At 39.8% G+C, this 25,037-nt stretch overlaps 1 protein-coding gene across 4 annotated transcripts in view; it reads left to right on the forward strand.

The window, feature by feature from the left end:
- The window catches only part of Atg17 (autophagy-related 17), a 176,604-nt gene that overhangs the window by 46,302 nt on the left and 105,265 nt on the right, over nt 1-25,037 (forward strand). For 3 of the 4 annotated variants that reach the window (XM_071693020.1, XM_071693024.1, XM_071693022.1), the window contains 11 exons: nt 9,812-9,952; nt 12,694-12,797; nt 15,259-15,481; nt 16,511-16,658; nt 17,468-17,594; nt 19,340-19,470; nt 21,316-21,428; nt 22,014-22,184; nt 23,423-23,536; nt 23,999-24,069; nt 24,713-24,899. In XM_071693020.1, coding sequence (XP_071549121.1) covers nt 12,730-12,797; nt 15,259-15,481; nt 16,511-16,658; nt 17,468-17,594; nt 19,340-19,470; nt 21,316-21,428; nt 22,014-22,184; nt 23,423-23,536; nt 23,999-24,069; nt 24,713-24,899 — 1,353 coding nt within the window. In that variant the 5' untranslated portion in view covers nt 9,812-9,952; nt 12,694-12,729. Of the gene's footprint in view, nt 1-9,811; nt 9,953-10,020; nt 10,212-12,693; nt 12,798-15,258; nt 15,482-16,510; nt 16,659-17,467; nt 17,595-19,339; nt 19,471-21,315; nt 21,429-22,013; nt 22,185-23,422; nt 23,537-23,998; nt 24,070-24,712; nt 24,900-25,037 lie in introns of those variants that run through there. The other variant, XM_071693021.1, reaches the window with a different exon arrangement.

Genomic DNA, 25,037 nt, shown 5'->3' on the forward strand with positions numbered 1-25,037 from the left:
ATATATGATAGGATCATATATATATATATATATATATATATATATATATATATATATATATATATATATGATCCTTAGGTAGATAATTCCTGTATCCATTTTTTTTCTTTTTTGGAGTTTTCCCTTCGTCTCTTGAACTCTAAACTTTCGTGGTGATAACTGGGCCTTTCTTCTCAAGTTTGTATATTGGTTCGCTGATCCCTCACCGCACCGTCTTGTTTCAATAGCAAACTACGAAATCCAGGAGAGATAAAGAGGGTTTATCTCGTTGCAATTTGGGCTCTTGTGCCGGGTTAAAACTGTTTGGCGCGCAAAGCCCCCGTGTTGGTGGAGGGGGGGGAAGAGATAGGTGATGCCATATCATGATTAATATTTACAACCCAAATCTAAAGCTCCCTAACTTGATGACTGATGTAGAAAAATAGGAGTCATATATATCATTAAGGTTTGTAGATGATATGATCGTAATGGGTATATAAAGACAGTGGAATGCATAAACATTAATGAATTTGGGTGGTATGAGCGCTACCTGGCAAGTATCTCAGAATGCCAATATTGACTGGATTATGGCGGGAAAGTGTGTGGTCGCGGGGTTAAGTGCATATCATTCCGGAAACATAGTCCACCTCTATTGTTCTCTTAATTATACGCCCGCGGCCTTATTATGTACTTGATCAGAGGTTAATAAGGTAGGGGTATCTATTGTCCATGTGGTTGTTTTTAGTCTTTCCCAGATTCTTTCGCTTTATATATATTTCTATAGTTTGGTTTGAGTGGCGTAGCTCACCACTAGGAATGGTTTTAATTGTAATTATGAACTCCGGGAACTCATTAAGGCGATCTCCTACGTCAGAATAGAGTTCTTTGCAGGGTTCAGACGCGAGTTTAATATAAGTGAAAATGGACGATTTATATATAAATAGTTGGATGGGGTGAGCTTATGAATTATGAACAGCTTATGGAGAAGAGTTCCTGCCATAGATAGACCTTTCATTGACGTAATTAGATGTAATTTGGTCTCTTGATGATTAATAATAATAATGATTAGAGATTATAAAAGGTATAAGTAATTATTATTATCATTATTATTATTATTATTATTATTATTATTATTATTATTATTATTATTATTATTATAATTATTATTATTATTATTATTATTATTACTATTATTTTATATATATATATATATATATATATATATATATATATATATATATATATATATATATATATATATATATATATATATATATATACTAGGGATAGGGAAGATTGAATACTTCACAAGTATTCCCTGAGTGTCTTAGAAGGCGACTAAAAGGGGAGGGAGCAGGAGGCTGGAAATCCTTCCCTCCTGTTTTACTTTTCCAAAAAAAAAAGGAACACAGTCGGGGGCCAAGCGAGGATTTTTTTTACCTCTAAGGCCCAGTCATCTGTTCTTGACGCTACCTCGCTGACGCGGGAAATGGCGAATATGCACGGCAAAAGAAATACACGTATATTATTACGGTCGTGTGGAATCGGCCATGGTGATCGGTGTGCAGGAGGCAACCTGACGTTAACTGATGTTGGATGTCATGGGACCATCTCTGGTCGCCCCCTGGGCCGGGGTTGTGCGCCCCTCTCCGTGGGCGGGGCAGCCATGTCTCATGAAAGCCACGTGCAACCACACCAGCTTCCCTGCAAGCTTAGGTGGGGGGGAGAATATATATATATTAGTGTACCGCTAATACTCTTCATTGCACGTATCGTTCCTGGGTTGAAAAGTTTGCAATTGTAACTTGTTTGTTGTATCATTAGAGTCACGCGTGTTTTACGTCATAGTTTGCAATAGATTTTGTACGTGGATTCGTAGGTTTATATGTATTTCAAGACTGGTTTGGTGAAGTGGTAAGGTGTATGGAGTACTCTTATTCTTATTATTTTTAGTTAAAGAAAACATCCTGGTGTGAGATGGTACCTCGCTCCTAAACCTTTAGCAGACCAGTGCTGCGCTGCTCCACGTAGCAGGTCATTGGGGGCTTCTTTCGAGTAAAGAATATATTTTTTTTTTTCGAACTATTCGCCATTTCCCACGTTAGCGAGGTAGCGTTAAGAACAGAGAACTGGGCCTTTGAGGGAATATCCTCACCTGGCCCCCTTCTCTGTTCCTTTTGGAAAATTAAAAAAAAAAAAAATAATGAGGGGGGAGGATTTCCAGCCCCCCGCTCCCTCCCTTTTAGTCGCCTTTTATATATATATATATATATATATATATATATATATATATATATATATATATATATATATATATATATTATCCATGGGGATAGGGGATTAAGAATACTTCCCACGTATTCCCTGCGTGTCGTAGAAGGCGACTAAAAGGGGAGGGAGCGGGGGGCTGGAAATCCTCCCCTCTCGTTTTTTTTTTTAAATTTTCCAAAAGAAGGAACAGAGAAGAGGGCCAGGTGAGGATATTCCAAAAAAGGCCCAGTCCTCTGTTCTTAGTGCTACCTCGCTAACGCGGGAAATGGCGAATAGTTTAAAAGAAAGAATATATATATATATATAAATATATATATATATATATATATATATATATATATATATATATATATATATATATATATATATATATATTGACCTTATTCGTTACGAAGATTTGCTTTGACTCTCTCTCTCTCTCTCTCTCTCTCTCTCTCTCTCTCTCTCTCTCTCTCTCTCTCTCCCATGTGGGCAGACCCCTCTGTCCCAGGTCAATAATAAACCCTTATTATTGGTTCACTTTTTTTTTTTTTTCCTGGAGTTCCTGAATTTAGACTGGGACCAGATTCCTGCATTCCAAAAGTAGATTCAGTCAATTTTTTTTTCTCCCACCCAGAGTCCAAATGTAGATTCAGATTCCCCTGAACCCAGAAGAGGATTCACTTTTTTTTTTTCACCTCCAGGAATTTGAATTTGGCTTCACGCTCTTTCTTAGAGTCCAAAAAAAGAGGTTCAGAATTTCGTAAGAGTTCGAAAGTAGGTTGGTTTTGTTTTTCCTGAAAACTGAAAGGTCAAGTTATTCCTACACATCAGAATGAGGAACACACATTTTCCTGGTGCTCAGAAGGATGTTTATTTATCATCGAGTCAAAAGAATACGGTAGGGAAATATGGTACATGATTATGGCACGCGGTACAGGGCTACATTACAGGCCTGTGGTACAGAAATATGGTACAGAATGAGGTTACGGAGCCTCGGTACAGCACTGTAGTAAAATTTTGTAGTACAGAGCTATGTGACGGTGGTGTGACGCTTGAATGTTTTGCAGGATTACGGCACAGGTTAACGTACAGGATTATGATGCAGAGAGGCGAGAGTAGTTCACAGGTAATCACCACGGCGTAGTACTGTCGTTAAGGGACAAGATCTGTGGCGGAAAGTTAAGGTACTGAACCATAAGGTACTTTACCGATTATGACGCGGGGTTATACCACAACACTACTGGGTTATGATACAGGTGTATGGTACAGAGCTGCAGGTCAGGTCTGTGGTACATGATTCTGATACAGTAGTATCCTACAGGACATGAGGTACAGGTCGACGGTACAAAGGCTGTATTGTACCATATTGTACCATGTGAAAGCAAGTTACACAGTTGTTCTGACATCATCTATTATGGACATATATATATATATATATATATATATATATATGCCAGTTGTCAGCTGATTGGGTGACTTAATTGGTCATCAGGAATGGGGAGATTTAATTGGGTATCAAATAGGGATCCGTGTCGGTGCGAAAACAGGAGGGTAATTGGTACCCCTGAAGCCCAAAAACAAGGCTCTCCCTTACGTAATGTGAGGCAGAACTAATGATTTTCAATAAGTTTCAAATTCCTGGTTTAGAATAGCAAGTTGTATTGGCTCTCGCAACGTCAGCTTTCACAGCTCCCAACGTTTTCTGTGCCCAACGTGTGTTTACCCAACGTTTTCTGTGCCCAACGTGTGTTTACCCAACGTTTTCTGTGCCCAACGTGTGTTTACCCAACGTTTTCTGTACCCAACGTGTGTTTACCCAACGTTTTCTGTGCCCAACGTGTGTTTACCCAACGTTTTCTGTGCCCAACGTGTGTTTACCCAACGTTTTCTGTGCCCAACGTGTGTTTACCCAACGTTTTCTGTACCCAACGTTTGTATACCCAACGTTTTCTGTACCCAACGTGTGTTTACCCAACGTTTTCTGTACCCAACGTGTGTTTACCCAACGTTTTCTGTACCCAACGTTTGTATACCCAACGTTTTCTGTACCCAACGTGTGTTTACCCAACGTTTTCTGTACCCAAAGTGTGTTTACCCAACGTTTTCTGTACCCAACGCTTGTGTACTCAATGTTTTCTGTACCCAACGTTTTCTGTACCCAACGTTTGTGTGCCCAACGTTTTCTGTACCCAACGTCTGTGTACCCAACGTTTTCTGTACCCAACGCTTGTGTACCCAACGTTTTCTGTACCCAACGCTTGTGTACCCGATGTTTTCTATATCCAACGTTTGTGGACCCAACGTCTGTGTACCCAGCGTTTTCTGTACCCAACGTCTGTGTACCCAACGTTTTCTGTACCCAGCGACTGTGTACCCAACGTTTTCTGTACCCAACGTCTGTGTACCCAATGTCTGTGTACCCAATGTCTGTGTACCCAACGTTTTCTGTACCCAACGTCTGTGTACCCAGGGTTTTCTGTACCCAACGTCTGTGTACCCAGCATTTTCTGTACCCAACGTCTGTGTACCCAACGTTTTCTGTACCCAGCGACTGTGTACCCAACGTTTTCTGTACCCAACGTCTGTGTACCCAATGTCTGTGTACCCAATGTCTGTGTACCCAACGTTTTCTGTACCCAACGTCTGTGTACCCAGGGTTTTCTGTACCCAACGTCTGTGTACCCAGCATTTTCTGTACCCAACGTCTGTGTACCCAGCGTTTTCTGTACCCAACGTCTGTGTACCCAGGGTTTTTGTACCCACCGCTTGTGTACCCAGGGTTTTTGTACCCAATGTTTCCTTGGTGCTCTTTTTCTTTTTTTGTGTGTGTGTGTGAACTCCATTGTCAGTTATTTGGTGAGGAGTGTTATATAGTACTATAATATGGTGAATATAGGTACTATATTATATTCCTTTGGTAAACACCCAGTGATATATTTGATTTGGATAATCCCCAGTCCTATATAAGATTTCTTATAGTATCCCCTGTGCTATACAAGTTTCAGTAAGTGTTGTAATTGACGTGTTGACCTTATATATATATATATATATATAATTGGGAGGTGAGTTTGAATGGAGAAAAACTGGAGGAAGTGAAGTGTTTTAGATATCTGGGAGTGGATCTGGCAGCGGATGGAACTATGGAAGCGGAAGTGGATCATAGGGTGGGGAGGGGGCGAAAATTCTGGGGGCCTTGAAGAATGTGTGGAAGTCGAGAACATTATCTCGGAAAGCAAAAATGGGTATGTTTGAAGGAATAGTGGTTCCAACAATGTTGTATGGTTGCGAGGCGTGGACTATGGATAGAGTTGTGCGCAGGAGGATGGATGTGCTGGAAATGAGATGTTTGAGGACAATGTGTGGTGTGAGGTGGTTTGATCGAGTGAGTAACGTAAGGGTAAGAGAGATGTGTGGAAATAAAAAGAGCGTGGTTGAGAGAGCAGAAGAGGGTGTTTTGAAATGGTTTGGCCACATGGAGAGAATGAGTGAGGAAAGATTGACCAAGAGAATATTGTGTCGGAGGTGGAGGGAACGAGAAGAGGGAGACCAAATTGGAGGTGGAAAGATGGAGTGAAAAAGATTTTGTGTGATCGGGGCCTGAACATGCAGGAGGGTGAAAGGAGGGCAAGGAATAGAGTGAATTGGAGCGATGTGGTATACCGGGGTTGACGTGCTGTCAGTGGATTGAATCAAGGCATGTGAAGCGTCTGGGGTAAACCATGGAAAGCTGTGTAGGTGTGTATATTTGCGTGTGTGGACGTATGTATATACATGTGTATGGGGGGGGTTGGGCCATTTCTTTCGTCTGTTTCCTTGCGCTACCTCGCAAACGCGGGAGACAGCGACAAAGTATAATAAAAATAATAATAATATATATATATATACATGTATATATATATATATATATATATATATATATATATATATATATATATATATATATATATATATATAGATATATATATATATATATATATATATATATATTTTAATTTTTTTTTTTTTAATTTTCCAAAAGAAGGAACAGAGGGGGCCAGGTGAGGATATTCCAAAAAAGGCCCAGTCCTCTGTTCTTAACGCTACCTCGCTAACGCGGGAAATGGCGAATAGTTTAAAAGAAAGAAAGATATATTCTATATTTATATATTCTTTCTTGGACCCGGTCTATATTATATTCATTGTTCACTTCCAGCGCCATGTTGGTGATGTCTGATGAACATTCTCGTGCTCTTGTGTTATCTCTTGGTAAACTCACCCCCCCCTCACCCCCACACACCATGCTATAACACATCCTCGTGTTGAAGAACATTCCCGGAGCTGACCTGTTCTTATCTGTTATTCTCCCCTTTATATCTACACCCCTTCCCATCACTCCCCTACCCCCCCTTCCTTCTTCCTCTCCCCATACCTTGACCCTGATTAATGTATAATGAAGTGGGGTGGTGTGTGGGGAGAAGCATATAGGGGTGGGGTGTGGGGAGAAGCATATAGGGGTGGTGTGTGGGGAGAAGCATATAGGGGTGGGGTGTGGGGAGAAGCATATAGGGGTGGGGTGGGGAGAAGCATATAGGGGTGGGGTGTGGGGAGAAGCATATAGGGGTGGTGTGTGGGGAGAAGCATATAGGGGTGGGGTGTGGGGAGAAGCATATAGGGGTGGTGTGTGGGGAGAAGCATATAGGGGTGTGTGGAGCGATCCACACAGCCATGTCAACTTAACATATTTTATAGACGTTTATTGCAATTAAGGGGGAGAGAGAGAGAGAGGGGGGGGGTCACTCTCAGATAACCACGTTATAGGGTGACCTGGGGTGGAATTTTGACCTTGATTGACCCCCCTCCTCCTCCCCACTGTCTATATCCTCAGCCAGCCCCCGGGGGGGGGGGAGGTGACGTGACCTCTCTTGACCTGATGGTGGAAAAATCAGGTCAGCTAAAAGCATGTGCTTGTGTGTGTGTGTGTGTGTGTGTGTGTGTGTGTGTGTGTGTGTGTGTGTGTGTGTGTGTGTGTGTGTGTGTGTGTGTGTGTGACGTAATACCTTGCGCGTCTTCCCCCGCCATATTCATATTGGGAGGGAGGGAGAGGGAGAGGGAAAAGAAAAAAAAGGAATTTCTTGATTTCATTTTCCAGGAGACGAGAGGAAGGTGTGATATATGGGTTCCTCCCCCCCCTCCCTTTCTCCCCTCCCCCCCTCCCCCTCACGTCGTCTCCCCCCCCTCCCCCCCCCCCCCCCCCCCCCCCCCCCCCCCCCCCCCCCCGCGCCGTAAGGGTGCTGGGGGGGCAATGATGACTGACATCCACGTCGACCTGTGCTGTCCGCTCCACTTCCCAAGTAGGACGAGCTGAAGACGTCATCATGAGCCACCTTCTTCTTCATCATCATCATCATCGTCATCATCATCATCATTGTCATCGTCATCATCATCATCGTCATGATCCTAGGTCGGTAAATGACCTCTGACCCGGAAGCCACATGGTGACCTCATCGTATCAGTTCCGTGGGTTACGACTTGGTTGAATGTTGCGTTGGTTTGTGGTGGTTGAGGAGGAGAGGTTGCGGAGGGGGAATTAAACCCCTCCTCCCCCAGCCTTGTGGTTGCTGCTGGGGGAAATGTGTGGGGGTGGGAGGGAAACATCATCTAAGTCCCCCTGACTTGTGGTTGTAAAGGGGGAGAGGTTGAGGGGTGAGGGGAATTATAATTCCCCTCACCTTTGTGGTTGCTGTGGGGGTTTGGGAGAGGGGGGGGGGAATGTACTTAGACGTATATCATTGCTTAGGGGGGAAGGGGGAGAGGGAATCAAGGTATAGCAGGATTCGAAGACGTGTGTGTCAAGCCCACTTCACCTGTCGCTACCTACCCCTGCAAGTGGACAACGGACCCCCCCTCGTCAACCCCCCATGATCCCCCCCTCCCTCACATCCCTGATGGAATACGCCAAGGTCTGCGCCCAGCCCGTCATAACCTCACATTACCCAGACGATGGTGGATGAATTCTCCCACTCCGCTCTCAGCAGGTCTCGCATGAATCACCCTGGCCAAGTCCCTCACACGACCAAGATTTTGTGGTGGAAGAAGAAGAAAGAAAATGGCCATCCCCCATCCCACCTTGAGCAAGCTCCACGTTGATGTAACACGTCCGTCCATTTGACCCAGTCTTGAACTTTATGCCATTCGACATATACACTCTCCTGAGGCTACACTCCCCAGACAAACCCGAGTTACAGTTGCATCGCTGGATTATGGACGCCATCCATCTCTTCAACTATAACAAGAATAGATTCATTTATTACTCAAGAGGCTTCTTGCCAAAAATGTTTATTGTACGCTGAAGACACCGACCACCACCACCACAAATGCCTGCACTTACTCTGGATGGACCTACATCATTGCCACACTTCATAACTTGTGGTCCAAATGGTGGACTTGGCTGATGGCTGGAGTGCTGTATGGTTCTAATTAAAGGAGTCCTAGAGTTGCCTCAGAGGAGCCCACCTGAAAATTGCAGGAGCCTCCTTGAAGAAGATATATATATATATATATATATATATATATATATATATATATATATATATATATATATATATATATATTTTTTTTTTTTTTGCTTTGTCGCTGTCTCCCGCGTTTGCGAGATAGCGCAAGGAAACAGACGAAAGAAATGGCCCAACCCACCCCCCCATACACATGTATATACATACGTCCACACACGCAAATATACATACCTACACAGCTTTCCATGGTTTACCCCAGACGCTTCACATGCCTTGATTCAATCCACTGACAGCACGTCAACCCCGGTATACCACATCGCTCCAATTTACTCTATTCCTTGCCCTCCTTTCACCCTCCTGCATGGATATATATATATATATATATATATATATATATATATATATATATATATATATATATATATATATATATATATTTCCTTGCGCTACCTCGCAGACGCGGGAGACAGCGACAAAGTATAAAAAAAAAAAAAAATATATATCCCTGGGGATAGGGGAGAAAGAATACTTCTCACATATTCTTTGCGTGTCGTAGGCGACAGAAAAAAAAAAAGAGGGGTGAGGGGTGGCTAGAAATCCTCCCCTCCTGTTTTACTTTTCCAAAAGAGGGAACAGAAACGCGGGCCAAATGAGGAATATTCTCTCTGAGGCTTAGTCATCTCTTCTTGTCTTGACGCTACCTCACTAACGCGAGAAATGGCTATATATATATATATATATATATATATATATATATATATATATATATATATATATATATATATATATATATAGTTATGTACATCTTGCACTTAGTTATCCATTTGTTTAAACGAGAAAACGTGATTACATAAAATTTGATCGAGAGAAAAATTAATAGGTTACATCTATTGCGTTTTTATGGGTGTACGCCTAAGAAACTGCATTCTTTTAGACTTAAGATTCGTTCTATAAGAAGGTAGAATTATATCTCCTTTCTATTTTCTGCTAAGATATTTACTTTTAGGGATTATATATATAACTGTTTAATATTACAGAATATATCATGAAGAAATATGAAAAAATGATACTTCTTTAATTTGTAAAAGCATGTCACTGGACTGGCGAACGTGTGGCTGCTGCTAACCCTGCCAGGGTCTGTGCACAAGCGACCAAATTCGCTAATGGAAAACAAAACAATCACAACCTGAGACGCAGTTCGAGTGCCTCTTTCATCCAATTTTTAACCCGTAAGTCCTGATTTTGGGGCGTAAAAAGTCGAAATACAGAGCTGTGAAGGGGCAGAGAGTGCGGTAGTGGCGTTAGTGGCGTAGATAAGGGAATTAAGGGCAATGTTGTGGTCCCAGGAAGCGTAAACAACACACAAGGTCAACCTAAATAGTAAACAAAGATTGCGTAGGCAGACCTGACTATTAATAGTGGAAGTTCTCTGGGGGATGGACGCACCGAGCCTTCTTGGCTCACTTCTCGACCAGGGATTTACATAAAGTAAGGCCGAAGTGGATTAAAAAAATTTTTCAGTCGACTTCAGGTTAGCGAGAGTGAAAGGTCGCTGTGAGTCAGTTGCAAGTTATGCCTTTGTTCCACATTATGCAATGTTGTGGTGATATGAGGCACCAAGGCAGAGAGTTTTCTTTTTTTTTTTTGAGAGCATGTGGGAAGGAAAATGAGTTAGTCATTATGTTGATCACGAAAGATATCCTTTGCTAGGTATTGATAAGTGTTGATAATGAAGTATGAAAAAAAAAATGTGTTAAAATGAAGTTATGGAAGTACTTGAACTTATTGACATGATTATCTTGGGCGATGGTGTCATATGAGTCAGCTCCATGACTTAGATTATTATAGTCATGTGTCTGCCAGAATAGTGATAGTGGTGATGATATTTAATATGCCATGTGTAATTTAGATGGTAATTATTAAGAGTCATCATTTACTGGTATCAGTAGAGTCAAGAAAGAGGTTATCAATTTTTGCAATTGTTATCTTGAGGAATAGTAACCTGTAGAGCAACTGTAGATATATGTTGATTGTTGTCCTTATCTTCCCTTCTTCACTTTATTTGTGAATTGCTTTAACTCCTTCCTTGAGATGGGAAATGTTTCATAGACTAATAGTTTGGTAGTCGTAAAGTGAGTGTGTTCACTCTTACTTTTTGATATTTTGCTCTGCCTTGTACGATGAAAGAATATTTCACTGCAATTTGACTGTTTTCTGTGTGTGGGTGAAGGTTTTCAAGATTCCATTGTTCACCTAATTCAGTTCCGAAGTAGACTGAATGAACTTGTTCAGAGTGCCATGTGCTCCTTCAGTGTGACCTAAAGCTCATAAAGAATCCACAACAGTTGATACAATTTACCTTATTTGTGTTCATTGATATTTTGTATACAGGATACAAGTATTAAGGTATATGTTGTCGTATGATTAACTCTGTATCATTTATTGTGGTGTTCTTCAATAGAGTAATGACAATAACTTAAGATCTAGCAAGTTTAATGTTTGGCATGTACTGAAAAATACTGGGTTAAAGATATTGCATACACGGTTTTTGGAGAAATTGACAGTGCATGATGGATGCTCGTACAGTATGCTTGATGAAATTGGGTCTCAGATCTTTGCTAGTAGTTAGCTTAGGTCTGGCTTTCAATTCAATCAGTCTTTTATTTTTTTTGTGCTTCAAAGCCATCCCCAGTTGTGTGAGGGCTTTGTATTATTGGGATATGAGAATTCCAAATTGTGAAAGAGGTTGTTACATACCAGATTTCCCTCGTTTGGTAAAAGCATACATTCATTGATTGTGTCAGGAAATTGTTACAATAAAAGACCACTCAAGCTTGCTTCAGTTTTATTGATGTTTTGACAAATATAAGTTTAATATATACAAAGTTCTGTTCTTAATATATACAAAGAAAAAGACTCAAAATTTTTCACTGGAATTTTGACGTGGTGTAGATGGATTCATTAAAGCTTGTGTTAATAAAAGTCCGAGTTTTTGTAGTAATGATAGAACCTATGTCAAAATATTGGTGAATCCAGCTATTTTTCATCTATAGGATTATTTGCATGATTGCTACGTAAAGTTCAATGAAAGAATCACTTCCCATTGTAATGCAGCAAGAAGTGGGGAGGGCTTTGACGTACAGCAAAATCTGAGGTTAAGATTCAAACCAGCTAACCTAATCTAGCCAAGAGGTTCCAGACCTAGGCCCCTCCTTACCTTGCATAACCTAGTGTATTCAACTTAATTGGTATTAACCTTCATGGTGTAGTGGTTAGCATTACTGAATGTCACGCTTGTGCGGGCTACCTGGGATCAAACTTGCATAGGTTTGAATCCTGGTTGCAGCAGTTAGCATACAGTCCTCCCAGCTGTTCATCCTCCTGTGGGGTTTGGTCAATAGAATGAATACCTGCCATAAGCTAGTAGTGTGGGTGTGTGCATACATACAGAGGAGTAAAGACATGGTACACGTACAAAAGGTTAAGAAGATGAAGGAACACACTGGCCAATAGTTGATCAGTTTTTGCTTAATGTACTTCGCCAACTTGTGTGATGTTAAAATTTCCTAGCGTGCTCATTATTAGCAGAAAATTAGACAGAGTAAGGGAAACCTGGATGCACTTATAGGAATGGCTAAAAGTGCAGTCATGGTGCCATGATCTCTAGCATATATTTAGAGAAACTAATTAATGTAAGAATATATTAGCTGTTGGGTGGCAATTTTTTGTATGATTGAGATGGATGAAACCCATCACCCAAGAGAGTGAGTTAAATGTTACTTTAGTGATTATAATGGGCCAAAATTACTCTATAATTAGATGGTCCTGGCACTTCTGAACTGTAGTGTTGTGACCATATATTTTTTACTTGATTACCTCATGTATGTAGTAAAGACTTTTGATTATTTTGATTTAGCTGTCTTTATTCAGGTACATCACATGTAGCCTACTGTAATCTTGTATTTTTCAGTTATGACGTGATAGAAAGTTGTGACTAGATGCCAAGATGATTTACGTGTTTCTCGTCGATACTGGCACCATGATGACCTTTGACATGAACCTAGCATTAGAGAAGTAAGTTTTGTGTTTGAAGACCTGAGGATAAAAGAACAAAGGGCAGCATGTGCTGCAGGGGTTTGAGAAAAAAGTATTTCTAAGTATTTCTCACATACATTCTTCAAAGCAAACACCTGATCCACACATCCTCTACCACTTCTGAAACCACACTGCTCCTCCCCAATCTGATGCTCTGTACATGCCTTCACCCTCTCAATCAATACCCTCCCATATAATTTCCTGGTAAATTATATGGGAGGGTATTGATTGAGAGGGTGAAGGCATGTACAGAGCATCAGATTGGGGAGGAGCAGTGTGGTTTCAGAAGTGGTAGAGGATGTGTGGATCAGGTGTTTGCTTTGAAGAATGTATGTGAGAAATACTTAGAAAAGCAAATGGATTTGTATGTAGCATTTATGGATCTGGAGAAGGCATATGATAGAGTTGATAGAGATGCTCTGTGGAAGGTGTTGAGAATATATGGTGTGGGAGGAAAGTTGTTAGAAGCAGTGAAAAGTTTGTATCGAGGATGTAAGGCATGTGTACGTGTAGGAAGAGAGGAAAGTGATTGGTTCTCAGTGAATGTAGGTTTGCGGCAGGGGTGTGTGATGTCTCCATGGTTGTTTAATTTGTTTATGGATGGGGTTGTTAGGGAGGTAAATGCAAGAGTTTTGGAAAGAGGGGCAAGTATGAAGTCTGTTGGGGATGAGAGAGCTTGGGAAGTGAGTCAGTTGTTGTTCGCTGATGATACAGCGCTGGTGGCTGATTCATGTGAGAAACTGCAGAAGCTGGTGACTGAGTTTGGAAAAGTGTGTGGAAGAAGAAAGTTAAGAGTAAATGTGAATAAGAGCAAGGTTATTAGGTACAGTAGGGTTGAGGGTCAAGTCAATTGGGAGGTGAGTTTGAATGGAGAAAAACTGGAGGAAGTGAAGTGTTTTAGATATCTGGGAGTGGATCTGGCAGCGGATGGAACCATGGAAGCGGAAGTGGATCATAGGGTGGGGGAGGGGGCGAAAATTCTGGGGGCCTTGAAGAATGTGTGGAAGTCGAGAACATTATCTCGGAAAGCAAAAATGGGTATGTTTGAAGGAATAGTGGTTCCAACAATGTTGTATGGTTGCGAGACGTGGGCTATGGATGGAGCTGTGCGCAGGAGGATGGATGTGCTGGAAATGAGATGTTTGAGGACAATGTGTGGTGTGAGGTGGTTTGATCGAGTGAGTAACGTAAGGGTAAGAGAGATGTGTGGAAATAAAAAGAGCGTGGTTGAGAGAGCAGAAGAGGGTGTTTTGAAGTGGTTTGGGCACATGGAGAGGATGAGTGAGGAAAGATTGACCAAGAGGATATATGTGTCGGAGGTGGAGGGAACAAGGAGAAGAGGGAGACCAAATTGGAGGTGGAAAGATGGAGTGAAAAAGATTTTGTGTGATCGGGGCCTGAGCATGCAGGAGGGTGAAAGGAGGGCAAGGAATAGAGTGAATTGGAGCGATGTGGTATACCGGGGTTGACGTGCTGGCAGTGGATTGAATCAAGGCATGTGAAGCGTCTGGGGTAAACCATGGAAAGCCGTGTAGGTATGTATATTTGCGTGTGTGGACGTATGTATATACATGTGTATGGGGGGGGTTGGGCCATTTCTTTCGTCTGTTTCCTTGCGCTACCTCGCAAACGCGGGAGACAGCGACAAAGTATAATAAAAAATAAAAAAAAAATAACCAAGCTTGTGATTGTTAGGGCACCATTTTTGTATGAAAATCAGGTTTGTTGTTACCCATGTGTTTTGAAAACCAAGACAAGAGAGATTTAGCATTGGTAATACATGAAAAGGCACATAATAGAAGTAACAAAGAGCCCAGTAAGAAAGATTGAGAGAGAGTGTAAGCTGGGTTGATTACATGAGGAATTACTGTGTAAGAGAGGGGTGTAGTAGTAAGTGCAGTCTGAATGAAAGAACTGACTGGATGTGCTTAAATAGTTCAGACATACAAAGTGCATGAGTGAAGAAAGACTGCATATCAGAAGTGGGAAGAGAAAACCAAGAAGGAAGAAGAATGGAGTGAGGGATGCTTTAGGTATAAGTGCTTGAACATCATTGGGGGCGAGAGTTGTGCTTGAGACAGAGTGAATTGGATTGATTTGGTACTATATATGGGTGGTGACATGGTATCATTGAGATAAACCAGGCGATATTAAGGTAAAGAATGGAATAATTGTGGTGCTTGTTTCTAGATTGTATGCTGTGGATTCACTATAAAGTATTTGACAGTAAGAGAGGGGATTTGTGTGCAAATGAGGCCATTATGTGGTTGTTCTGATATTACTCAGCTAAGGCTGGAGAATCCAATGATATAAAGAAAAAGTTGCCACATTTAGCTTTTATTGTATGAGACATATTCATCTTTTATTTAGTAAGCTGAAAAGGATTTTGTCACATACTGCAGTTGCACCTTTACTATATTTGATTGTCTTACCTTCACAGTGTATCAGTTCTTAAGGAGGTGATTAACAGAGCAATGAAGGTGCCCCCTGAAAAGCAGGTTTTGCTCATCTCTGGAGGGGAGGCACTAGATCCAAATCTGCGTGTGTGCCAATACTCTGCTGGCACTGACACAAATCCCATCTTCCTTTTTTCAAAAACCACTATTGAGGGACAAGTTCCTCCATCCCCAAGTATTGACTATGGCCCCGATACTGACTTGAAGGTAGATAGACGCTATGTTTGCAATGACTTTAGTTCTTATGATTTATGTTACAGTATAAATATGCAGAGCTAACGATGAAAGAATACTGTAGTTAAATTCACTTTTGAATTGATGATTTTTATTTGAATAAGATGAACTTTGTTTTTGATTTGGCATTTTGGTAAACTTTCATCTTGTTTAATTGATTTTGTTAGTGATATATTGTAGTTGATTTTATATCTTGCAATAAAGCTCTGAAGTATATCTAATCTTTTATGGGGGAACATTTGGTAGGAGCCTCTGAAATCACTGTGTTAGTTGCTCTCTGCCAGTATCCAGTTAAGGATACGGCACAAAAGGTTGAGAAGCAGCACTGTAGTTCACCAGTAATGGAGACTTTTGCTATGGCCACCCTCTCAAGGGAGTTCCTGAAGGGAATAGGCAAAAGAGATATAAATAGATAGATAGATAGAATATGTATTAGTATGCTATGGAGTTTACTTCTGTTTCATCATTGCAATAGTGTATTGTTTTGTCTTAAAGTACATAAAAGATTTTGTATTAGCTTTTATCAGTTTGTATAGTGTTTTGCCTGAAATTAATGAAATTTTGCATCAAAAATTTTATGAAAAGTCCATCGGTTTTCCTCCGCTGTTGTGATAGTGTTTGTACTGATATCTTCAAAACATTGATGCTAGCTAAGCTCATAAGCCCTCCATTTTCTTTCTTGTGAGTGAATGCATCACAACTCTTGACATCTTTCTGTCACCATAGAAACAATGGTGGCATGCAAGTTTGCGACATGAAAAGTCAGGCAAAACGTTAATGGACAGGAGTGTTAAGACCAATTGTTTGTGTTTTCATTCTGTTATTGGTATGAAGAGGACTTTTGCTTCATTTTCAAGATCTCTTGATAATTGTATTTTACTATTTTGTTGTCCCAAAGTTGTTTCAGACAGGGTATTCTTATCCTCATGAAGAGCCAAATGGAAGTTTTTCATTGCTTCTTGTTTAAGACAAATGTGTGATTCTATCTCTTCATTTGTATAGGATCAAGTGGAAGGGGCACTGAAAATGCCTGCCAGTTACAACACAGTGGTTGCCCGGGCACAATTGGCCCAGCAGTTTCATGAGCACTCCCGGGACCAGACTCGCACATGCCAACAACTTGTACATGACCAGCACCTCCAGCAGCAGGGTTAGTGTATCTGGTGTTATCTTTTCCATTTGTCTTCTGAAGTGGTCTCATCTCCCACTTCTCCCTCAGAATTTATGTTAGATCCAGAGGTTGGTACTCTTTTCATAGCCAAGGCAGTCTGCAAGGAACCATGGTGCTAGGTGTTACCTTGCTTTGGTTGTCGGTGGAAGTCTCTTGTCGCTGAAATCAATAGAGTTTGGTTTTCAGTAACACCATTATCAGATGTCACCTTTGCCTAGACTTGGTTGATCTTTCTTATGTGAATTTGTATATCCTACCTTCCTTAGGTTATTATCCAAAGGTAAGGCTAAATTGTTGCTAAGAATTAGATTCTTTATTTTAAATGAAAAGAAAATTTTTGAAATTAAGTGTCGCTTAAATTAGACTAATTTACTGTGTGTTTTATCAGTAAGTTTTGAAATTAAATGAAGTTTAAGTTAAGGTATTTAGATTTTCAGTTGGTTTTACTAATAAGTCTAGTAAATTAAAAGAAAACTTTGCTTTAAAGTATATTGATTAACATTCAGCTGGATAGATAGATCTGAAAGATAAATCTTATGTTTTAGGTCACTTGATGTGCTATTGATTTTGTCGTGTTTTAGCTAAATTGTGGAGGAGGTATAATGAAATGGTATGTTGGATGTTGAGTGATTGGTTGTTACTAGAGATTTTGAAGTTCCTCACAGCACACAGAGATTTGCACTGAAACTGTTAAAAGAACAACTGATGATGTAGTCAAGAAAAAGCTTTGAGGTTATAGGTTTTATGTGAATTTTTAATATAGAATTATTTTGCTCTCTTTGTTGCAGGATGGGCTGCAGTAGTAGCAAATCTTGAAGATATTGTGTCAGCTTTTAAGAACAGATTTGAGAACTTCGAGCAAAGCTTTAATGACTATTTAAAAGGACGGGAAGAAAAGTTTGAGATTCTTGAGAAGTAAGTCGAGAAAATTGTTTGTTATGATTTTTACCCATGATATTTTTGCATTTTGTCTTAGGTAGTAGTTGGTAGGCAGCCACAGACCAGTGACCTATATTACTGGTACTACCTGCCTTGGTATTGGGACAGTTGGTGATGGCTTAATAGGGTGTTGGCACTTCAGTGGTTGTCAAGTTGCATTCCTGTGATCATGATATCTGTCTTTTCTTTCTGCCTCACCCACACATGGACTGTTGGCTTTCTGTCCACAAACATTCCGTCTTTCCTTGTCACACAATACTAGACTACACTAATTCGTTCAACTCACTCTTTGTAACTCTAGATTATTCTGTGGTTAACACTGTGCACCAGCCCTGCCTTTTGGCAAAACAGTAGGAGCAGTAGACAGTAGTAGGTACGAGCAATGGGTAGAAGTAGTAGATTGGAATGTTTGGCAGGAACAGTAGTTAGACACATGAGGTAGAAGTAGTCAGGAAACACTGTGCTGGAGTTGCTTTCTGCCAGTGGCCTGTTAAGATGAGGCACTGACGGCTATGAAGCAGCACTGGAATTCACTCGTTACAGAAACTCTTTTAATGTGGCTATCCCATTGAGGGAGTTCCCAGAGAGAATGGGCATGAGAGAAATGAGGAGATAATAGGTAGTCTCATTAACACCATGTTTTCCATGTTTTTCACACGACATCAGAACTGCTCCATTATAGAATTATAACTACACATTATGTTTAAAGATAGAATTTATTTTTATATGTTGTTTAGTAACCAATGTGTTGTTTCCTAGAATTTATTGTTATATGTTGTTTAGAAAGTTGAGAGTAAATGTGAATAAGAGCAAGGTTATTAGGTACAGTAGGGGTGAGGGTCAAGTCAATTGGGAGGTGAGTTTGAATGGAGAAAAACTGGAGGAAGTGAAGTGTTTTAGATATCTGGGAGTGGATCTGTCAGCGGATGGAACCATGGAAGCGGAAGTGGATCATAGGGTGGGGGAGGGGGCGAAAATTTTGGGAGCCTTGAAAAATGTGTGGAAGTCGAGAACATTATCTCGGAAAGCAAAAATGGGTATGTTTGAGGGAATAGTGGTTCCAACAATGTTGTATGGTTGCGAGGCGTGGGCTATGGATAGAGATGTGCGCAGGAGGATGGATGTGCTGGAAATGAGATGTTTGAGGACAATGTGTGGTGTGAGGTGGTTTGATCGAGTAAGTAACGTAAGGGTAAGAGAGATGTGTGGAAATAAAAAGAGCGTGGTTGAGAGAGCAGAAGAGGGTGTTTTGAAATGGTTTGGGCACATGGAGAGAATGAGTGAGGAGAGATTGACCAAGAGGATATATGTGTCGGAGGTGGAGGGAACGAGGAGAAGAGGGAGACCAAATTGGAGGTGGAAAGATGGAGTGAAAAAGATTTTGTGTGATCGGGGCCTGAACATGCAGGAGGGTGAAAGGAGGGCAAGAAATAGAGTGAATTGGAGTCATGTGGTATACAGGGGTTGACGTGCTGTCAGTGGATTGAAGCAAGGCATGTGAAGCGTCTGGGGTAAACCATGGAAAGCTGTGTAGGTATGTATATTTGCGTGTGTGGACGTGTGTATGTACATGTGTATGGGGGGGGGGGCCATTTCTTTCGTCTGTTTCCTTGCGCTACCTCGCAAACGCGGGAGACAGCGACAAAGTAAAAAAAAAAAAAAAAAAAAAAAAAAAAAAAAAAAAAATGTTGTTTAGTAACCAATGTGTCGTTTCTTTTTAGTTTTGATGAAGATCTTAAATTGCTAGCAAGAATACCAGTGCTTCCAGCTCTTCTTGGGAAAAGGGATCAGAATCTTGATGTGGAAAAAGCTACAGAGGAAGCTGAGGAGGAAAAACCTGAGGAAGATAAAGGTAATACTGTTCTCATACAAGGGTTAGGAATATGGAATGTAGGTCAGGCTAGGGAGGCAGGTCAGATGAAAGAAGATAAGGGTTAGGATCCGTTAATATATGTAAGGGATTAGGGTTAGTCTGAGGAAAGCTGATGTCAAAAGACTCCAATACTTATAAGTGAGAAGGATAGATGTTGGTAATAAGTCCCAGATTGTAGGAAAAGGGAGATGGGTGATGTAACTGGAATCTGCCAGCTTGTGACTACACTGTGAGTCAGAAGTCGTCTTCCTTGAAGTTGAATCAGTGGAATACATTCTTGTTGAAGAACCTCCCATTCCAAAGGAGTCCATCTTTTCCCTTGTTGAGGAGTGTCCATGTGATTGTATGATGATAAAGGGAGATTTGATAGAATGTTAAAGTGGCATGGTAACCACTATATAGGTATGAGTGAACAGATTGGTTTTAAAAATATTGTAACAGTTGCATATGCACTATGTGGTGGTAAAGAAGGGAAGTTAAGGTTACTTCTTGGAGAAGATTAGGAATAGCAGCTAAGGATGTGGATATTGTGGAGATTGTATTTGACTGATGGAAATTGGTAGGTAGAGAGAGTAGGAGTGATAAGTAGTTAAGGTTCCAGGAAAGAATGACAGTGGTGAAAGGATATGTGGTTAAGGTCCCAGGAAATAGTGACAGTGGTGAAAGGATATGTAGAATGTGGACATCATTGGGAATAAAAGTTTTGCATGTACATATTTTCAGCACAGAAGTGTCCATGAATATACAACTTAGTGTGCAAAGTGAGAAAGTGAACAGCACTTTATAGGTGAAGAGGTTCATGTTTCACTAGAGTTCTTTAGTTATGGAGACTTTGTTGCCATTGCCACTCTTTGAGGGAGTTCCATTTGGAAGAGGCATCAGAGATATAGTTAGAGTTAAGGATGTATATGAGTGACTTGAGGCTTATGTACCTGATCTGTCTCATGGGATTGGAAATAGAATAAGATAGATAGGTGGATTGAATCAAGGCATGTGAAGCGTCTGGGGTAAACCATGGAAAGCTGTGTAGGTATGTATATTTGCGTGTGTGGACGTATGTATATACATGTGTATGGGGGTGGGTTGGGCCATTTCTTTCGTCTGTTTCCTTGCGCTACCTCACAAACGTGGGAGACTGCGACAAAGCAAAAAAAAGAAAAAAAAAAAGATAGGTAGAAGTTGCTTGTTTTTCCAGGTCAGTATAGGTAAAAGATAATAGCAGTAGAGATGATGGATAGTGTTTTTGGGGCTAAGAGAACTGGTAGAGTAGGAAAAGAATGAAAAGGGAGTATGAAGTGAAGATACCTTTTGGTTGATGCATGGGCAAAAGTCTCTTAAGATGGTAAGACTATGGAGAATGCATTGTATATAATAAGGTAGTCAAGATGTTGTATGATGGAATAGATGAAGGTACAAAGAGAAGAGGGGCACCATGGAAGAGATGGAATGATGCAGTGAGTTAAGTGAATATGGCTTGTGATATTTCAAATGAGAGTGGGCAGAGGACTTTTGAGCATACGCAAAGGAATGATTTTGTGTGTGAAGGTGGTGTGTCTGGAGACTAAAAGCACTGAATGGATCAACATAGTAAGCAAAATTAAGTAAGTAAAATAAGTAAGGAACACTGAAATAATTTTGATAATGAATATAGGGTAAACTCAGGAAGTTTATGATAAGGAGTTTTGTTTAACAAATTATGGAATGAGGAAGCTAGTGCTTGCTTAGGGACTCAGTTTTTGAAGGAGGATGTACTAATGAAATCATTGGAGAATCAGAAAGCATTGGAGTACTATAAAGATCACTATCATCTGTGAGTTTTATCAGATGGTGATGACTATGATACAAAGACCATGAGCCTGCTGGAGTGGATCAGTGCCAAAGACAGCCAGAGTGACGTGGAACAGATTGCGCAGCTCTGTTATCGAGGTTTAACACAGGTGAATAATGCTTTAATGTTTATTAATATTCTTTAATCATCTTTTATTATGGGTTGAGCTGTTAGATATCCACTGACATATACCATATCTTGCATTTCTGACTCTTAATCAAATCCACATAGCAAAAGCTCAGCATTAGAAGTCAGTCATTTTGGTGTCCATGTATTGACATATCTTTGTATGCCATCCACTTTTTGACTCTTGTATTCACATTCCCAGTTAAGTCTGCATTTTCAATTTACTACCTGCATTTGCATCCATAACCTTTCTTAATACCCCATTAAAGTATACATTGAATGACCTTGTTAATGTAATGCAGTCCTATCTTTTTTTTTAGGTTCATACTTAAATCCATCTTTGAATCTATTATATTGATTTGTAGGTGTTACACATAATCTTGTACATTGCTGTTGTCAAACTGCAATCTTGTTCTATGCAGGATTATACACCTATTTGTTGAGGCTTATTGGATATGCTAATAGAAATTGAATAAAACAGTAGGGGAGTGAGTTGCATTGGAGTTAGTTTATGGATCACATACGCCATTATATGAGGAGTATTTGATATTGGATGTAATTGTTGCAGATCAATGAAGGGCTGTTAACTCAGCTGTCTACTGAGGTAGATTCAGCAATTCGTGAAGCAGATCAACCACGAATGAAAGAAATCAAAGGTCTTGGTGAACGGCTATTTGGCCTTGAACAGCTGATGCATGAGGCTAACAAAATTGTTCAGGAACAAAATAACTTTGCTCAGGTGGGTAATTACAAGCGGTCTAGAAGAGATATTACGGGTAAGTCATTGAGTTATTTGGAGGGAGGTTTATAATGTATGAAAGACAAGAGAACAAATGAGAGCATTGGTAAAGGGGACAAAGGTTACTTGTCTATGTATGAAGTATCCATAGACTTTAACATAGTACCAATTAGTTTGAAAGATTTATATAACTTCTCATTTGGTGGACTTATGGCTTTTCTTTTTTCAATGTGTGTATATATGAATTAGTTTGCCTTTGTTTTTACTCTATATGTATGCATCTATCAGTTTGTTTGTTAGTCTATATGTGAATGTCTTTCATCTTTCCTGCAATTTATGTCTCAGTATTTTTATGTATTAAATTTGTCTGCTTTATTGTGTCTCCGTATCTGTGACTATATAGTTACATCATATGTTTGTCTATATGTCTTTTTGTCTGTTAATATAAGACCTCTCTCTCTCTCTCTCTCTCTCTCTCTCTCTCTCTCTCTCTCTCTCTCTCTCTCTCTCTCTCTCTCTGTCCCCCTATGTTTTTCTTTGTCTTTCTATCATTATCTGCCTGTTTTTGTCACTTAAGGCAAAAAGTGTGAAAATCAGCGTAGAGAGAGAAGTGAAACATTTACAGTTGCTACAGTTGCTATGAAGCATTTGTTCAGCATACCATAATTGTGGATATGTGTGATTGAGATAGACTATTTTCACTGTCTCAACCTTGTGTAGATAGGAACAAGGCGCTGTATGATCAGTGAATACGTATATGAATAATTGGCTAATGAATTAAAGATTGCATGGTGGTATACAAAAGGGGAAAGTGAAAGTCTTCATTGTATAGAAAGATTAAGCAAAAAAGAAATAACATTAGCTCTAGGTACTTACATTGGGGCTGTTAGAATTAACAGAGTAGGGAAAAAGAGACTGGTGAGAGAAAGGATAATAAGAAAATCAGTTACTGAAGGATTTTGTACATTTGAGAATACATAGCAGATTCCTTAGGGCCACTTTAGTGTGTGTGACATAGGACAAGAATTGTTAATTATAGAAGAATATCAGTACCTCTGTAGGTGATTAGTCATTTATTATTTGGAAATTGTAGGCATCTGTAGGAACTGATCTCTAGGATGCATTTGATTGCTACTAGTTTTATCTAAAGAGAAGTCATGCACTACTTTTTAACTTTTTGGACTGTAAAAACATCTTTTAGTGTATAGATAATTGCAGTGTTTAAAATTTGGTTTCAGGCTTTACTTAAAAACCAAAGTCGAGCAGGGAAGGTGAATGACCCATCCATCTTTCCTGATCTCTGCACCTCACACCGCAAGAACCTCATGCATATGCTCAAGAATCATCAACGGGCAAGTGCAGAACACTGTTAACTTCTTATGTACTGTAACATAGGGAAGAAAAATATGTTTGATCTTTGCATTTGTAGAGTGGAATAATGCTTTTAGACTTTTCTCCGAACCCACTGGTTACATGTCCTCATTTTCAAAGTTTAAGTATCTCGCAGCAGTAATCTAAACATGAGAATTGTGCATGATTGTGAGAAGTGTGAAATATCAATAAAAGTATTAGGAAAGCCAAAGAGAGTTATAAAACTGCAACTCACTGGAAAAAGAGGAGGATCAAACTTCTTAGATTCACATGTTTTTGGCTGTAGACTTTTTTTATTGCTGGTAACTTAAACCAGAGCTGGTTGTGTAAAGTTCTTGCTGTATTGGATCTTTTTAAGGGTAATTTTTATCTTTTATTGATGATGTGTTACTGCTCTTAGTGTTATCTAAAGCATGAAATAAATAATATGCTTTCATTCACAGATACAAGACATAAAGAGAAGATGTATCAAAGCAAAAGAGGAACTGTCTGAGAACTTACATGTCAGATTAAAGTGAGTATGTGCTGATGCAGAGATGAACAGTAAAGGAAAAACAACTTCAGAAATGATGTCATATCCATTACTGAAAAAATCTGCATGTCTGTCATGTAACACCATATAATCTCATGCTTACTTAGCCTTGTCTCTGCATGTATATTTATCCATCAGTCATCAGTTTTTTGGTATAGGTAAAGTAAACAATGAAATATGCACAGTGGCAGCTCGATACTCAGGTCTCCTCCTTCACTTCAATGCATTGTGCTGAAACATCTACAAAATTTATACAGAATGTAGTGGATGAAATATACTTTTGAAGTGAATTTTTATATTGATATATGGCTACCTCGCAAACGCGGGAGACAGCGACAAAGTATAAAAAAAAAAAAATGGATATCTTAAGAAATAGTAATGTTAAGTAAATTTTTTTAAACAGCTTGAAGAACTTGAATTTTGACAGTTGGAAAGGAAAACTTGTTGAGATATTTTAAGGTTAAGCTTTTCTCCGTTTTCCTATCCTTTCAGCTTTGTATTCATATCTGTCTTTCTTTTGTGCTATATAATTCAACCACATTGCTGAGTGATTTTTTTTTAGTAGATTTTCTTATCTAAAAATTTAAGATTGCTGCTCATCCAACTCTGTTTCTTTCTCTTAAAGATGGATTATGTATATAGAGAAGAGACTGTATGAGTTGGACAACAAGCTAAGCATGCACCATGAGAATGTCCGTCGTCTGTCAGGACTGTTGCAAGTGGTTGAACAGATTCACCGTGCTCCTCATGTCTATGTTGGAGCCATTACCGAAGTGGCTCGTCGGCATGCTTTCTCAAAAGCTTTTGTTCAGGTTAGTTTTTCCATATACCTTATTCTCTTCCTTCATATTGAGGTAGCATCTGGAACAAACAAAGAGTGACCACACTTGCACACATACTCTCTCTGGCTGCCATGTATAATGCACTGAAACCACTGCCTGCTATTCAAA

This window comes from Panulirus ornatus, chromosome 55, assembly GCF_036320965.1.
Source record: "Panulirus ornatus isolate Po-2019 chromosome 55, ASM3632096v1, whole genome shotgun sequence".
In the NCBI taxonomy this organism is placed as follows: Eukaryota; Metazoa; Arthropoda; class Malacostraca; order Decapoda; family Palinuridae; genus Panulirus; species Panulirus ornatus.